At 41.1% G+C, this 18,342-nt stretch overlaps 2 protein-coding genes across 3 annotated transcripts in view; one reads left to right on the top strand and one right to left on the bottom strand.

Moving 5' to 3' along the window:
• Positions 1–18,342, top strand: part of LOC145455998 (ephrin type-A receptor 4-like) — a 200,124-nt gene that overhangs the window by 45,593 nt on the left and 136,189 nt on the right. The gene's annotated exons all lie outside the window — the stretch shown is intronic.
• Positions 39–16,786, bottom strand: LOC145455280 (potassium voltage-gated channel protein Shal-like). Its single transcript, XM_080333229.1, has 8 exons — positions 16,453–16,786; positions 11,050–11,933; positions 10,789–10,979; positions 7,522–7,684; positions 4,918–5,007; positions 3,980–4,057; positions 1,197–1,540; positions 39–877 (listed from the first exon to the last, which is right to left on the bottom strand). The coding sequence occupies exons 1-8, from the start codon at positions 16,502–16,504 to the stop codon at positions 871–873; spliced, it is 1,809 nt and encodes a 602-aa protein (XP_080189355.1). The 5' UTR covers positions 16,505–16,786; the 3' UTR covers positions 39–870.

The following is an 18,342-nucleotide window of genomic DNA, read 5'->3' as shown; positions in this document are numbered from 1 at the left end:
TACTCGCATTGTCGCAGTATAAAGTACACAGACACAGGTTGAACTAATGATGTCACGGAATCGTGATAGAGACATTTATTAAGTAGCTCTTATCACGCAGAAACTTCTATGGGTTCAAACAATACAGTATAGATTCGATTGCTGCCCGATAGGGTAGCCACGAAACAAGGTTGAGTAGAATATATATTATATACCTCTCTCTATGTAGATAAACAATAAACAGACATGCACATGAAATACAGCTTAATGAAATTTTATCATTGATAATCGCGATTTCAAATCCGCGAATCATTACATTCTCAAACCTTCTAAAGAGGTCAAAAAACTGACCCCAAACTATAATAGGCCATCTGCATTTGATGGCATTACAGTCCTTAAACTCCAAGTAAAACTTATCAACAGACTCCATTCTGTAACGACGATACGGGCATCACTTTTACGAAGCGGGAATTCCTATATAATATACTTTTGCTGATCGATGACTTGTAGAATTTAGTCCGATGCGACACAAAATGAAGATTGCTAACGCACGTGGTACAGCTTCCAATCTGTTCGCGCTATACCCTGCGTGCTTCCAGTTGCTTTCAGCAATCATTACCAACCATCCGATCATTGAATTCCGTAGCAATGAAAACGAGCAACACAAGCAGCTACGATTTTCAGACCAGCATGGACAATTCAGAACCGAATATCGCGATTGCATAATCACATAAAATATCCTGAGGTCGATGTGAGATCACACGATGAAAATTGATCATACTTGATAGGCATTCCAACTTTACTTCTAAGTTCATCAAATCATGTTTTCCCTACACATAGTTTCAGATGATTCTTCATGTTGATCAACTTGCGATACATCTTCAGAGACTTTCAAAGCCTATATAAGAATTGATAATGATGTGGTTTGTATTGGTAATATCAACATGACGATCATATTTCAATAATGCAATTGAGAGAAATGTCGCAACCACCAAGTATAGAATTTGCTACACCCACAGGTCCCATGCACTTTTGGCAACGTAAATCGTGATTTTATAGCCCAAATGAATCAAAATAGAGGGGTACGTGTTATATTCCATACATCTGCTTATATAAAACTGTTACCTAATTTTGGAAATGTAATATTCAGTGAAAGATCGGTGTAAAAATTAGTGGTGGAAAACCATGCACCACCAAAGCCGTATTCATCAACTTACCGGTGTCGGTGTCCGGCATCTAACTCACGATCATACTCGGGAACTTCAGATTCATCGCTAACTCGTGAAGAACTTTGGGAAGGAGTGTTGTCGTGAGCGGACCGCTCCACACTCAACTGCCTGTCGTAACTTGGCAGCTCCGGCACGCGCCAATCGTTGGTGGAGTGACGACGACCGACGCCGCGATTCTGACCTATCTGTTCAGAGATACTTTCTAGTTCGGTAGCGGAATTTTGTGACATCTGGCGACGAGTGACTATCGATGTGTTGATGAGAGGAGTGACATCAATCTTGGAATGAGTAAATTCCGTGCCTGGTGTTGATTTCGTAACCGACTTTTCGTCCTGTGCCAATGCATAAGCAGGATTAATGATTGTATAGAATTAAGTGGGTTAATGAATGGATGAATGTCGTGTATAGTGGCACGCAAGATGACTTTTCATGGCACGCTAAATGATTTTACGCACAAAACTCTTTACAAACATGTTTGTCGCAAAAAAAGGAAATGCTTGATGGCGGAAAAAGCTCGAAGGGGACCCAAAATTGTTTCCTAAATCAACATGAAGTATAGTGTTTTGGGGCGGATTTTCTTTTGAAGATTTATTCCTCCGCGCGATTTATTGGAACAGGAATTCTAGGCTTTAATGTGGGTAGTCTTCCCCATGTATAGAGAGATAAAAGGAAAAATATGCATAATATACAGAGATGAAAGCAACCGTATTATAAGAAAACTAATTTCGCACGAGGCCGTTGGGATGCTTTAGTTTAGGGGTGTGCACTGTGTGGTGATTGTTCGAGACACTTGGTTGATTACTGATTACTGTAATTAGTTTACTTCGCTCTGTTCATTCTGTTTGCACCTCAGTTGCTTACGTATGTATGCTTGGAAGTGCATGTCTTAGTTTCGTTTAGATTGTAGCCGAATTTCAGTTAATAAAAACCTAGAAAGCTCTATCAAGCAAATTCGTCTACGCTTTCCTCGAAAGGTCACACACAACACACTGTACACCCTGTGGGTGCGCGACTATAGGAACCGACATTTCAGCGTTATGCATTTCCACGTTAGGAGACACCAGGGCATATAGCGTTTCGGGCAAATGCGAATCCGTGAAGTGCGCTGCCAAAATGATCTTTAGATCCCAAGTGTCAGACCAACCTTAACGTTATACCAAATCGACTTGTATGATACAGGGATTGGCACATATTGCATGATCAAGCCATATAGCCGAAACAAATTTGGTGCGCGTGTCGCTTATTGGGTATGGTACGGAACAAAGTGGAATAAAAACCACCAATGCCATCACAGATGATCGATCTTACCGTTGATAACTTTTTTGGAATAAATTGAAGCAAATATTACGTAGGCCTACATTTCACGATAACTCCAGTGCGGTAGCGACCAAAATTTATACCCTTCGCAACTCGCATATTGAGACTCCACTGGCGTAACCGGTGAGCTGCCAGTAAGATAAGCGACTGGCGGGATTCCTTGATTGAAACGAAATCTACGACAAAACTAAAAATGATCGACACGTCAGTAGGTAATATTTCAACGTTGATATATTTTGGCACGTTGCATACGAAAGGTTGCCGATCCGCCATCCCTGACATATTCCAACTGACGCGGAGTTCGGGAATGCGACTATACGATAAATGGCTTCGAAAACCGTTTTTCATCGAGTCACATATCTGAATTCTTCCTCATATATCTACAACAGTGGTTCTCGACCGGGGGTCCGCGGACCCCTGGGGTTCCCGAAGCATTTTCAGGGGGTCCGCGAAGCCTCAAAATAGTTGATAACCTTTGTATTTTCTAACTCGGAGAATCACTAGGCAGTTTCGCTTCACAACTAGTAAAACTTCAGAGCTCACATCAACAGAAAGATCATATCAGATGAAATATTCCACTATGCAGACTCATTTTAATTCCTATATTGTCAATAGCCTATTGATAGAAACACTTTTCCATTTAGAGATGTTTGTTGGGGATTGTGGGAAAAAGAGTTGGATGAGTAAGGTCAATCACGGTGACTTCGTAATGTTGACAAAATCCATTTTCTCCCGTGATATACATAATAAACATTTTTTTATAATAACTTCAAAATAAGCTGCTACCAGGCTTTACGTTATATGTTCATTAAATAAATTATTTTGTCAACTTTGGTGCCATATTTGTTGCGATCATATCCAAATGTGTCATCGGAAGAGTTACGCGTTATTATTTCATTCGCCACCACCTCACCTACATTTGTGGAAATGGATTCTCGGCACTCGTTCATATCAAATCGAAGGAGCGGATTTTCAAGACACGGCCATGTATTTCACGAAATGCAGTTGCTGTATTTGCTTTGAAGTGATAGAAGCCAGCCCAATTTCTACATGAATAGTATGATGTTATTTTCAAGAAAAGTCATTTTGTTGCTGTTTATCACTAAGCCTAGTTATCATTTGCACGAGGCAGAAGACGATTGCACGATAATTGAGCTAAATTTGAATTGAAAGTTCGTAGGGGTACGCGGGGGTCCGTGACGGTCCGAAAGGGGTCCGCGAAGACAAAAAGGTTGAGAACCACTGATCTAGGACGAGGTCAATGGTGTAGCCAGTGAGGGGCGGCACACTTCACGACTGTCCCCTCCAAATTGTCATTATGACTTCACTTGCTGATTGAATGAAAGCAGTCACATTCCAGTGAATATGCGTATAAAGTATACAGAGCATCTAAAGCCCAAGTATCTAAAATATCCAAATTGAGCCTCAGCTAACTCGGAAATAGTGTTACTTACAGTCATCGTTGCTGTTTCCAAACAACTCAACAAGTGGCAGTGATCGTTTGTAAACTCATTGTCGTTTTCAGGTTTGCCCTGTCAATATGTATCATATAACAGGATTAGGACATCGCAGTTAATGGGCGTACAGTGCTATTCCTGTATTCAGCTAGAGTAGGCCTAAAAATTTATTGCGGCCCGTATCGATTATATTCTATATTCATAATCTCGCAACGAAATCGCGTTCGATGACATGGAAAACACGGACCAAGCGAACCGTTAATAATGCAGAAGCTCTGAAGAGGGAACGCAAGTCGCATAGGGTCTATACCGCAACGGTTCGAGGACTCGAATCCGTGTCGACTAACAATTTTAATGATTTTAGTAGGTTACTAACAGTTGTCTTTTTCGAGTAACTTACTTTGAGTAATTTACACGGTCTTGTCATGCTTTCTTCCCGTGTGGTGCAAAATACAAACAAGTGATACCTATTTTTTTTGTTATTAAACATGAACAACTTTCATCTCACCATCGGATCATTAAAACCTGATTGATCAAATCGTAGCACCCAAAATATTTAGCACAAGCCTACGAATATTCCCGGAAAGCGCAATGGAATGAACATCGTTAGGAGGTACATTACAAATTTTGGTGGCGTGTGTCTGGCAACGTGCGTGCGGCGGCAAACAGAAACATATTTGAACTTTCGCAGTGGTTACGACGTCATAATTAGTGATACTAGAATACTCGGCTCGAAATTGAATCAGTTAGGTACACGATTTTATTCAGCCTTACTCGCATACAGCCAGCTGCTGGAGACAAGGAATTTTATTCAAACGTCCATCGCTACAAAGCTAGACTATACCTCAAGTCACCTCCTTGGTAAATTTCGGCGATTACTGCATCAGGTAGGCTTAATCACTTTATGACTATCATGAAAGTACTTCAATAATTACCTCTTGACAGCTTATGTATTTGCTTTCTCCATTCACGTTCATTTGATTAGGAAACTTTCTGCCAGCTTTTATTCTTGATAATCTTGTTTTCTGAACGGAAACGACATGAGTGTTAGGCGTTGATTAGGCTCAGTAAACACAAAACTAATTGATATATATATATATTGTAGACGACTGAGTTTGGACGCAGGGGACCATAAATCATCATCGTGGAGAGCATGACACTTGCATCTTCGTGGAGCGAAATCATGACAATAGCTTATCAAACTCCGATAAGCATTGTAATGGTTTCGTTGCCTTATCTGTAGGCATTTTATGTATCCTGTTCAGTTCACCGAATAAAATAACAAAGCAGAAATACCGATTTTATTCGCACATATGCACTGCCTTTCAAGAATTATCCTTCTAAAAGGCGGTACAGTTACAGGAATAAACTGTCATGCCATTTGTGCAAACATTGCAGTTATAACTTCGTCAGTCCGTTTACTCGCATCACGAGCACTGGCGCCTGCTGCCTCGGGGTTGCGTACAGCCTTACGAACGAGCAACAGGCCTACTCAATGCAATCCCAAACAACTTCGAATATGCGAAGAACCTTATATCATATTTACATTCGCTATACAGGCTGTAAGGTATATTTAAATACTTAGGTCGTGTTCGGTGGTTTATTGAAAATACTACCGGGTCGCAATATCCAGAATTGGATATGTTGGTTCAATATATAGATTGCAGATATGCAAACTGAACAGTTCAACGTTTCGAATTCGTAGACCGCTGAAACTGATTTGCAGAATCGATTTTCATCAAATAGTGGTGGGCGTTATAGGCTCTGAACTGCAAGCATTATCACCAGGCCTGTTTATTTTTGGATATTGGGTTTTATTTTTGGAGATTCTCCAAAAATAAGATTTGAAAACATCCAAAAATAAGCTTTTTTTGGATGATGTTTTTTCAAGTTTTTTAGTGAAATAAACGAGTAAGAGCAGTGTAAATACTTTTGAAACAACCAGGAAACTCACAAAAACAGCATGTGTGTGAGGGAGGGGGTCTCCGAAACGCCAAAAGTACTTCCACTAACTGGACGGATAAGAGGCGTGGTGACAAGGGTTGAAGAGCCGTCATGGTATGAAATCGTGCGAGTGTGGTACGGGCTGCACCACTAAACATTGTGGCGCAGGCCGAATACCGCCACCTCTACAACAGTCACTTCGTCCACACGATGATGGGACTGAATGGCTCCCTCAGACAGCAACAGAACTTGCTCCAGGAGATGAAAAGTACGTGCCCCTAGTTTGTTGACACCCGTTGGTTGTCAATTAAGAAGTTGACCACTTTGTTGACTGGACACCATACCAAACTCCTCAAGGTTATGAACGAGGAGAGTCCGGCCTGTGCATGTTCGCCATAGGGATGGATGTAATTGATTGTCCTCAACCGCGTGGCCACAGAGATGAGCACCACTGTCACGAAGCTTCAGGGACTTGGTCTTCTGATCGTGGAGCTGCGGGAGGAGCTCCATCGCCTGGTCGAACGCCGTCGAGCTCGGTGCCCAGCTGAGGACTATGGCAATGACACCCACAGCGAGGAAGGTTTTCTGGTCAGAGGGCGCTGGGCTGTCAAATTCAATTGAGGCACGCAGCTTCGTGGAGGATCGGGGTGTGCAGTCCTCGACCTTCTCGAGAACATCGACAAAGAGGAGAAGCAGTCCACGTCCGAGGCAGCCGGGAGCCTAGTTGCATGGCTCATCGACGGCATAAACAAAATTGAAGTTGCTACAATGAAAGGGACCTCTCCTGTCTATACCAAGTGGTGCAACCTTGTGGCCACTAGGTGAGAGGACACAACAAATACTTCTTGCTCTTCTAGATTCTAATAACATAAACAATAGTGATATGTATATATAGGCTACTTTATCTGCAGCTCCAGTGAATTGATCCACAAACACCGGGGTCGGCAGTCGAACAAGTGGACACCCGGGTAGATACAGATTATCGATGATCAAGTCCGATCCATGTCTGTCCGATGCAAAATTGACGTCTCTTTCAAGCGCATTATTGACGAGCGCTTGTCAGGAGCAAAGGCTTTGAAGGTTGAGGAGTTTGGAGAGTTTGAAGCCATCCGACAATTCTTTGGACCGCTATAGGCTCGATGTATCCCACAACTGCGACGGTCGAGGCCGATTTCTCGAAGATCAAATGGGAGAAGGGTCTCAACCGGACGTCTCTCACTGATTTTTATTTGGAGGGCATTCTCCAGGCCAAAGACTTTGTGACGAAAAGTATTGGAAAGTTAGATCAAGATCACTGATGATGTCGATGTGTTAGAGGACATCAATACATGATAATAACATACTTTCGCTAAAGTTTTCTAGTAGTATTAGGGCTAAAAACACATTCATTTCTTATTTTTGGAGATTCTCCAAAAATAAAATTTGAAAACATCCAAAACTAAGCTATTTTTGTTATTTTTGGAGAAATCCAAAAATAAACAGGCCTGATTATCACTGAATGGGAATTGGAGTGGAACTGATATGAGAAATCCACGATCTCATTTGAATTCGCAGATTAGTTGGCAGCATTAAACCACCAGACACTTAAGTTATACCTTCTGACTTCTCCGTTTGTCTGCTCTCTGGTTTTGGCTGTAAATTCTGCTGAAATTTGATACAATCACTGGAACTGGAAGAGCTATTACCAAAACTCCACTCAGTGAGCAAATGCCACCGAATATCATCCCAGGAATGGATGTCGGAACCATATCACCGTACCTGAAAATTGCGTATAATTAGATATTCTCAAATATTATTATTGTCATAGCCACATTTGAGATCGCAAGGTTGACGCGGACCCCATAGAAACAGTACGTTGGTATAATTATCTAGCTAGGGTTACCATATTTTGCGATAGGTTGGCGTGGACCCTTTTTTCAGTCACTGCCGTAGTAATCACGATTTCGCGTCATTCAGGGCATTTTTAGTTGTTCGTGTACAATTGCCGGGCTCTCATAGCTTTAAAGGACGAATTGCCATTTCGTGTCATCACAGGACATTTTCGATTTAGTTTCAAAAGAGGACAAATCCTCCTAAAGGAGGACGTATGGTAACCCGAAATTATCCTAATTACTAATATAATAATTGACAGATGATATGTGTGCCTTCATTCACCCATTCTCTTAGAAATATTGAATGACATGGCGCTATTGAAAAATTCACACTCCTTCAACCAGTAAATAGTGCCAGTCGGAACTCTCGGCAAGAGGCCGACGTGGATGTTAGATTAATAGTTTAGGCGACGTCTCGACGTTAAAATATATTCTTCGCCAATCGGCGCAGTCCGTAGACGGTAATTTCTCCAATTAAGAATATTCCGTTGCGAAATCGCTATGCACAGTCCATATTTACGGCACACGGTATAAGGTTTCTAATCAGGTCAGCCAACAAACATGATGATAGAATAGATGGAATCGATCACCAAGATAGGAACAAGGAAGCAGTCCCAGCTGCTGCAACAGCCACGTCACATCTGAATGACTTTATGCTATAAGTCCAGCTCACGCCGAATTGTACATTAGTACAATTATTGTCGTTGTCCTGTTATCGAGGAGAAATATATTAGATATAATGCAAACATTTGGGAGGTTGCAACTAGGATTTGCGAACTACGAGAACACGAACAAGAGCAATAATCTTATGTCACAATCAATAATTCAATACTGCTAATAATTATTATCATAATAATCAATAACTGGTTATTCGTAGGCTTAATGTAAGCTCATTCAGAACTTATCATCTGTGAACACAGATTTGTATTTTTTATATATTTTAAATCATTAATTTTTTATTGGTGGTTCTCAATGCTCTTCGGGAATATGTCAGAACCGGAGTAATATTGTCGCGAGACGCTCTTGAGAACGTCGAAGTGTATATAGTGGTCGAGATATCAGTAGAATTGGACCGTTTTTTTTCTTGCAGTGTATGCGCAGCGTTCGATATGATGAATGTAGCCAGAGACTAAATTTGGGGTTCAAGCCTTCTGGCTCAGCCTTTGAAGAACCGGGCCAAGTGACTATCTGAATAATAACAACGATATCAAATCAGTTTCTAGATTTCGAGCTCAAATCGGGATGTGATATCAATGGCTGGGGATATATTCGGCGTCGGTCGTTTCAGTTCCTGGACATAGCAATAAAGCATATCAAGGTAAGGTCAGTAAGATCTGCGGATCAGGACTTGAAAATCCGGCCCATAATACCCTGGTCCAAAATGAACACTACATGTTGGCCTAAAGCAGCGGTTCTCAAACTTTTTCGACTCATCGCTCGACATATCTTCATCGCCCGCCCGTAAAAGCTAGAGGTCATCAGTAACGAAGTACTTCTACTTTTCCGCGGTCCTCAAGTACGGTTGTTCTACTCGTGCCACTTACTACTTTTGCGTCAACTGTTTTTTTATGGTGAAATACTAAATTTTGCAAATAGGCTTCTCAATATTGTCAGGTGAAGTGGTTTTCGGATGCACTTCAACGAAGTGTTGCGGCGAAGTTGCGAGACTTCATTAACTTCACTGAAGCAAATTTCCCAGGTTTTATCCTATTCACCTCTGGCGGGATGGAATGGGTCAAGCATTAGGCCGCTTTTCTATCAAAATCAATCGATTAAATATTTAACTGAGCAAAGAACAACCAGTTATTTAAATATATGCTTTAATGAAAGTTCGAACAGTTTCGCCCGTATCATTCCGTTTGTACGTCTCGACACCAAATCGACCCCTTTCTTTCCCCGTCTCTCAAAAATAGCCACCAGGGGGCAATACCGCTTACTCTGGGAATAGCATAATGGCATTTACCCCGATATCAACGCCTCTGTAGCAGTGTTGGGATGACTCGAGTCACCTTTTTCGCATGACTTGACTTGACTCGATTCACTTTGCTATAATTACTTGACTTGACTCGGCGTATCAGAAATGTGGATTGGCTCGTGACTCGGAGCAAAATTCACGAGTCAATTTCAAGTCATCAATTAATCGGTTGCGATAAAAATCACTGTATCTTGCATATGTTCGGATTGTTCGCGAAAGGCTGGTGCGACCAATCATTCAATGATCGTGCGTTTTACTGAACCTCCATTGCTCTCTCACAAATAAATTTACCACAAACGAAGTGATCGAAGCTTACAGCTTACGTTGTCGTAAACTAGTATTAAAGTAATATAATAGTAAATTATCTACCTTAACCAAACTTCTTGTTTTATTGATTTTGAATTCGAATATAGTTTATATACTCCGCAACCATTGGCGCAGGCTCGAATTGTATCATATCAATATGTAAATGGGTAAAGGCCGAAAGGGTACGGTATTGCATATTATCAATTCGTTTCTCTATTCACCATTTTGGTTGGTAACTATAAACTGAGGCTGCGTATATGTGAGCGATACAGCGCCTTCTTATGTGTATATTCAACTCTATATTCGTTCATCGGTTCAAAATCAATGACCACTCAATCTGTATTTCAGACAGCTGGCAAAATGTAATGACGTAATCATGCCTCATACTACGAAAAGGCAACTTGACTTGAATTTTGACTTGACTCGTGACTTGACTTGACTTGACTCGAGTCGCCTCCAAAAATAGAGTGACTTGACTTGACTCGAATCACCTTCGAAAACCGATTGACTTGACTTGACTCGAGTCAAAATGTGCAATGACTCGAAATGACTCGTGACTCGAAAGTAGTGACTTGATCCCAACTCTGCTCTGTGTAGTGACGGTATACAAATGCAATATAGATAATTATAAACATTCCTGTTGCGGTTTCGGGGACATTAAAATGCATTCGCACTGTTGCTAGAAAAGCTAAAGCGCCCGGAATACTCACCCTAAAGTTGTCATTGTGACCACAGTATACCAAAACGCCTTCGGTATGCTGCTAAAATCGGTCTCCTCTTGGCCCTTTTCAACGTAGTACATCACCGTAGCAAAAATGATCAACGCCATCGATAACGTGAAAAGTAAAAAGCCCAGTTCGCTAGCGCAGCTTTTCAGAGTATAACCAATAATGCGAAGTCCCTGTCAACGAGCATTGCAAATCGCATAATAGTAACAAATAACTCCTCGTTGTACCAGCCTTATTTTATACCTGCGAATGTCTGGAGAATTTGAATATTCTAAAAACTCTGAAAACCCGTAACGTCACGAAAGCGCCGCTAACGTCTTCGTTGTTCGTGATGCCCAGTCCAATGTAGTACGGCAAGATGGCCACCACGTCAATAATACTCATGACTGAGCGCATAAATTTGCACCGATTCGGCGCGGCAAACAGACGGAGAATGTATTCAAACGTGAATATCATGACGCACGCCGTGTCCAGGCAAAGAAACACCAATTGGTATTGATGCCCGAAATCCACCCATTCCATCGAACCGGCTGGCACGCCGTAAGGAATGGTCTCCACGATGTTGGCGATTACGGAAACAGCAATGAAAAATCCAGTAACGTAATAGAAGACTAAAGCCGGGGTGCTTGCGTGCGGGTTTTCGAAGGCAGTCCATATGCGTTTTCGCCAAGGAAGTTGCGGCTTGATGATCGCGCCGTCTGCATCTAGCGCGTTACCATCGGCGGGCTTATCATCGATTAGTCTCTCCTGGTTTTCTCGTTTGCGATCCCTGTAATCTTCGTAGCAGCAATCACCTATCATTTCTGGGATTATACCGAAAAAGGACAATTCGTCGTCAATGGCCGATATGCATTCGGTACGGGGAAAGTGCATCTTCCCCGTCCGGTAAAATTGTAAAATATGTCGGAAGATTTCAGCGTCCCGGTCGAAAAAGTATTCGTGCGATTCTTCGTCGTAGAAGTATTCCTTCTCTTCACTTCCCAAGAGCGTGTCGGGAAACTTCTCTAAGGTCTTCTTCCATGTCTGAAACCGCACGCCGCTGAGGTTTAACGTGATTAGCTCCTCGTCCTTTTTTTGTGATGCAATCGGAAAAGGCGGCAACTCCACTGCAGATACCGGAACCCACCCTGTGTGAGATACCACCATTGTACATTACACAGTCAAGCAATAAGTTGTTTAGCCGCGTACGTGCAATATTGATGATAAAATCCGATAAAAAATCAGATAATGGATTGAACACACTTATGTCTCTTATAGCCGGCTTCGTAAAGCTTGGCTTCAATATGACGTAATGTCCTAATTGAATTTAGAGTAACTTCCTTAACTCACTTGACAAATAGAGATGGCGCAAATGGAAATGAAAATTGGAAGGTTCTACACTGTGACCATATTTGTGAAATAACGTAATTTTACAGAATATGTAATTTGGTCGAAATTCCTTAAATTGAAACTTCCGATCACTCTCTACATGACGGTAACAGCAAAAAGGGAATTAAACGCAACATTCAAGGTTAATCTTGCATAGTCTAAATTCATACCGATTATCGGACATTTTGCTGTAAGTATCACACTATTGTGGTTACCGTGGCCCCTTGTGCTGGTTGCGAAATCGGAATAGACGAGAGGGATCTCAAGCCTATATACATTCCCGCGTAGTGGCTGTGGTTGCATTTAAAACGAATAAAATTTTAAACAAACATGGTTAAAATCATGGCCATCGTTTAAAACGTGTTTTTCATTGTTTTTTAGCTATTACGTCACGACTTTTTAATTGTGACGCCACAGTGGATTGACATGGACAACGGACGATGTGAGGAAAATATGACTCCTTTGGCGAATTAGGCCTGTCATAAACGGACCAAAAATATGTTTAACCAGGACTGCGTAATCACTGGTCATGCAGGATTTTACGGTCGACGGTCATCATCATCAGAACATTCATTCCGCACGAATGATCTATATCTACATGCTATAACTGTTGAACCGACGACGATTTCGAGGGTTCCATCCCCTATATATCGTATACGTCGACTCTATCGCTTGCAAATGGTCCGTCAGCTCATACCACATGTTTTTGGACAGCATTTGCACACTTATGGCAAGATAATACAATTTAAAAAAAAACATGTTTTAAGCAAAGTGTTTTAAAACAACATTTGTTTTAAATGCAACCCTAGTAGTGACAGAGTTCCGGGTGAAACCAAAAATATTCTTGTTATTGTAGTGGCATCGTCGTCATATATCTGAACGTCGCAATGAATCTGTCATAATATTGCGTATTATAAAACGATTCTTTCTCTAAGTATTGTTCACATTTACACCATGAGGAAATATCGGAAATGTAGTATTACACAACGTCACCTCACGCACCATCCTCCCTATGCGCAGTAAATCGTTCACTTCAATGCTAGAAGATAACGATTCACCAACTATGGTTACAAAGTGTACTTCATGAACTTTCGTGTCGCGTAGGTAATTGGTGTAGTAATCCGTAGTATACACATTACACACACTGACATTTATCCGACGGCAGTTCCTGTGTAGCCATATCAATTTTAGTGATACAAACATTGTTATACCGTATGACATGTTGATGACGCCACAATGTTTGTAATTCAAAATTTTGCCGCGTAACCGTCATGCGGTCACGACGAGCTAAATGCGTGCCTGCAACGGCCGCATACGTGTCAAACCGACCATGCAGCTCTATCGCATAATGTTGAATGTCCACGACGCCGCGACAACACGTCGACCTTTACGTCAGTATACATTTGCAAATCTTGGAGGTCGCATAAATTTTTTATGAAGATTGACTCAAATGCGCATTTACGTACAGGCCGTAAACCCCGACGCACAGTAAGAGCATGTACTGTTCACATGATTTTCTGAATCGTGGTCTGCTTTATATTGTTTACCAGCCACGAAAACATTTTCCCACATACAGTATTGAATATCACTCTCGCCATCACGAATTCTCGCAGAGGTGGGATTATAACTACTAATGTTACATATCGATCGTTACATGCTTCATTCCCTGCTATTAACGCAAAATGATGGAAATTCATGCGCACCCATGCCCATCTGCCTTGCTGCGTAAATATTCCCATCTTGCAGATGGTGCTTTTCCCAAGAGTGTGGAACTTGGTGAGAGACGAAACACCTAGTCCCCCATTGATCACAATTGAAGTGAGTGGCATTGAAAATCTATACTTACGCTAATGCAAGCTTGAATGAGGTGAATTCTAGGAGTGAAGATTGAAGAAGACTATAATGAGGATCAAAGACACGTATGCCTACACACACAATATGGCACTTCACAGACCCATTAGAACAAACACCCATATTTGATACATATTAAAATACATGAGTATATAAAATACTAATAAAATCAGTCAAAAAATGTTTATTCAATTTTAGATTTCGAATATAATAGGGCAATTAAATCTGAGAACATATTCGATTATTGCAAGGTGATCAACAACAACATACAGGGCTATCAGATGAGCAGTTCAATCACTAGATAGTGAGGCAGCAATACTAAGTATGTATTGCTGTAAATATCATTTGTTGGAAAACGTGGTAATGATTTGCAGATGCTACTATAGGCCCAATATGCAGGTATAGAAGTTGGGGAGTAATGTTTAAAAAAAAATCGAATAACTCTTTCTAAAACATTTATACAATATACATGTGTTGCGCTTCAATGAAAATGTAATTCATCTCATATTCACATCACGCCGATACCATCAACAAATAAAAGGGATATCTTAAAATCATCGATGTCATATCAAAAGATGAGAGATTAGGATTAAGGATAAAGGTGCGACTGACATAAAAATATTGTTTTACCAGCTCGGATTGGACATTTAGTTTTAATCGGCTGACACGCGATCCAATACATTCGACTCAATCTCATCGTCGCAAGCACTTCGACTCTTATGACCTGATCCCACTAATGCGTGGCACCATTCCCAAAAGGCAATAGGTATGCGACTGGCGTGAATATGATCGGTTCCGCATGTAATTTGAGATGTCGTTGCTGTAAGACGTGGCTGTTCGCTATGCGTCGCCACCACAAGTAATGAAATGCCAAGCAGGACATTTGTGAAATTCCACAATATGTATTATATTATCGTTCAGCCATGAGGTGTGAATTTCCATACCACTGAGGGTTTTTTTTTTGGGGGGGTATTCATGGTGTTTGTCGACTACTATGGTCATTTACACCAGGCCGATATTCTTCTTATTTTCCGTAACTGCCGACTTATAGCACGGCCCACCTCTACCCTTTTTGTAAGACACCGCTCCAACACAACGGAGGGTACAACTGGCGTACCCAATTCGCAGATATGTTCTGACAACCACAACATGCATGCAGCATTTTTGTAACACTCGTTAACATAATACCGAAATCAATTTTGAAGGTATTGTATATTGATTGGTATCCAACAAATATCCCTGTACAGTGTACACTTAATTGAAACATGCGTATGTTTGAACGGGTAATTGATTACAACGGCTCGAAATAGGACCGTAATGGTTATAATACTGAATGTTTTGGGGGGTTCACAGCAGCAACGATGGAAAATAGAAGTAAACATGAAAGTAAGATTGGCTGATAAATTAGGATCAAAGCAATGCTACCGTAAATAGAGAGCGTGACTGATACCGTTTGAATAAGCACTTTAAAGAAAAAAATCGATGTGCTTTGTAACCGCAATAGATTGCATTGAAACATTACTCTTTGCAGCGAAGCCATAGTGATGCCGTTCTGCAAAGAGGGGTCATTTACCAATTTTCCGTCCGCTGGAATATTAGTCGTTTGAGGCATCTGTCTCTCAAGAGTGTCTCAAACTCGTCTTATAAGCATATTAAATTATTCATAGATCGCAAATGAACTTCATTTTCATGAACATGAGAAAAGGTCTGTCTGCTCTCGATGTCGATGGAACAACACGATTGTAAGTTGAACAGCAGTATCCGAAGTGGGATATGAAACGGTGAAATCTGGATCGCAATAACAATTTATCATACGTATACCAGTCAGCGTGTTATAAGCGTACTGTACAGTACACATGTACAAAATTTGGAATCTATAAAATTGCAAACATTCAGCTACACAGATGGAGCACACGCAAAATATATTTTATGGCCTGTATAAAGCCGTCTGTAGTGATACTGACGGACAAATATAGTGCATGATGCTGCAACCAATAAATTTGGTTTAAAACTACATCCAATAGGACCAATAGTTGATTTTAAAACTATCCGAAATTCGATAAATCATTGAATTTTCAGTCATCGCAACTTTAATGACATCGTACTAGAACACTCAATTCCGAGTTGAATACTCGAATCACAAGGTACTTGATAATGAAGTGAATATGTGTTATTAGTTCTGTTACACTTTGAACTGTTTGATTAGCTCAGTGAGCATTCGTAAGAAAATCCAAGCCGACGGACATGCTGGTGAACTTCTAGCAAACGGACGTATCTCTGACGGAAACGGCTGACTGTAGCAGGAAACATAATAGGAACAAAAACCTCAGCTTCATAATACATCCCTATCTGAAAGTCGATGTACCCGTGGCACAAAAAATACACAATTCAAGGACTATGTATTCGTCAAAAATAATTTGCACTTACCTATTGCAGCAGCCTGCGCGAAGGGAAGCCAACCAGCAACCGCGTTGCTCATCGTAGAAAATAACGCAACCCTGACGTACGTTATCGTAAACTGTCACAAACGAATAGTTTTACTCTGATATTTCAGCTCTCTGGTACACGCATAAAGACAAAAATAATTATCGCACTAACTCTGTCGGCTAAATCGAATAGGTGCATTCAATACAACAAATACATCATGCTCAAGTGATCACGAATGCCGCACTTATATACGCAAGCACGCAGCGTACGGCTATTCGTACGTGGGATTGATAGATGTACTCACGCTTGGGAATTCGAAACGAACGTTGGGTGAAGTTCAGCAAAAACAAGAGAGATGAACGAGAATAGCGCATTCGCAATCGATAGAGGGTGGGAAGGGAAGGTGAGCGTGATATTTCGACGATAATCACATCGACATGCTCCGATGGTTTTTAATTCGGCGCGTTCGCAAATTGGGATTGAACAGCAATTATGTTGTTGGAAGATTTCGTCAATTGCGAATTGTACGGAACTTCTCCAGATGCCCACATGCATAACGAGCGGGACATCATCAGCGAAAACAGAAATTATCGAAACCGCCCTGTGCGCCCGCAGACAGAATCCAGGGTCGAAATCATACTTCTAAAACTGCGGAACTGAAGAACATTTGATCTCTCGCTGCTACCTTCAATCGAAATTGCTGTAGCCCAAATATCGATATCGTATTCGCCATTCATGTATACAAGTAGGCTATGTGTGTATAGTATAATGAATATGTATAATGAACTCCCAGTGGTTTCCACCTATCCTATCAGATAAGGTCCTGCATGTTCCCCTTGGGGGCCCGCGATAATGTTGCAGCGTGGGTCCGTAGGCGTACTGGAATTTGAAAAACCCAATTAAAAATGGTCAATTAATTGCACGCGAATCGAAAGTATATTTTGATCCAGGAGGAAGTAAGATATCATATAAAATATAATTCCAGAGTTCGAATTAATGTTCAATCAGCAAAGAGAAAATCAAATGTATGCAGCGTACTGACATAGCCTACGAATCTTCTTATTTATTAGGGATGGTGTGAACGTGAGGTTCACGTTCGCGTTCTGTGTGTGAACCTCGGAAATTTTGAGGTTCGTGTTCACAACAGAACCTTGGTAGGCTCTGCACTGTGAACCTTCTTCATATACTGCAATTTTCACTTCATTATAACATCTTTGGTTCAAATTTATTGCATTTCAACTACGGGCCACTCTATGCATGGCACAGGCAGCATAAAAAATCAACACGAAACGAGCATGCACCTTGACAATCTCAAAAATTTTACTTGCGTTGTTACAAAAGTTTGCTCGAAATATCCAGCGTTCCGTTCCTGAATATTTAGTGACTCATTGCTGTGTGCTTAACCCGCAATGACATAACATCAAGAGCGAAATACACTGCATGTATACTTGTATAGTCAGCGAATGATGCCTATTCAACCAGTCAATGAGATTGATATCGTTTTCTGATGTAAAAATCTAGCAGGCGTCGGGGTCAATCTTGACTTCATATGTATACTGCATCATAAAAACCAAATCCGTGCGATTGGGGTGTTGGCTACTGTTGTATAACTTGTTAGTGGGGTAATATTGGTAGCAAGTAATGAAACCCGTTTTACACTTTGCTCAATATCCATGTAGCAATACTCAGACGCCAAATACGTTGTTCGGTCAGGCCGAGACCGTTAAGGCGTAAGCTTATATTCCCTGGCAAGTCCTCGTCGACATTGTTGGCAAAGCGACGGAAGATATTGATTTCATGGGATTATTATATCATTTGAATGCCTAGTTGATACATTTGGCGACGTTTAAAACGTGAATATGTAGGCTACTTCCCCACTGTGCCATTATC

Source organism: Botryllus schlosseri, chromosome 14, assembly GCF_051294905.1.
Source record: "Botryllus schlosseri isolate E-star chromosome 14, Bs_hap1, whole genome shotgun sequence".
NCBI lineage: Eukaryota > Metazoa > Chordata > Ascidiacea > Stolidobranchia > Styelidae > Botryllus > Botryllus schlosseri.
The sequence above is the reverse complement of the archived record's forward strand: the minus strand, read 5'-3'. Positions and strand labels throughout refer to the sequence as shown.

Excerpts from the sequence above, each read along its gene's own strand:
- LOC145455280 (XM_080333229.1), bottom strand. The coding sequence starts at position 16,504 with ATGAGCAACGCGGTTGCTGGTTGGCTTCCCTTCGCGCAGGCTGCTGCA. Across the intron at positions 5,008-7,521 it reads ACAAACGGAGAAGTCAGAAG|AAAACAAGATTATCAAGAAT; the intron begins GTATAACTTAAG and ends GTTTCCGTTCAG. Across the intron at positions 1,541-3,979 it reads TGGAAACAGCAACGATGACT|GACGAAAAGTCGGTTACGAA; the intron begins GTAAGTAACACT and ends GCATTGGCACAG.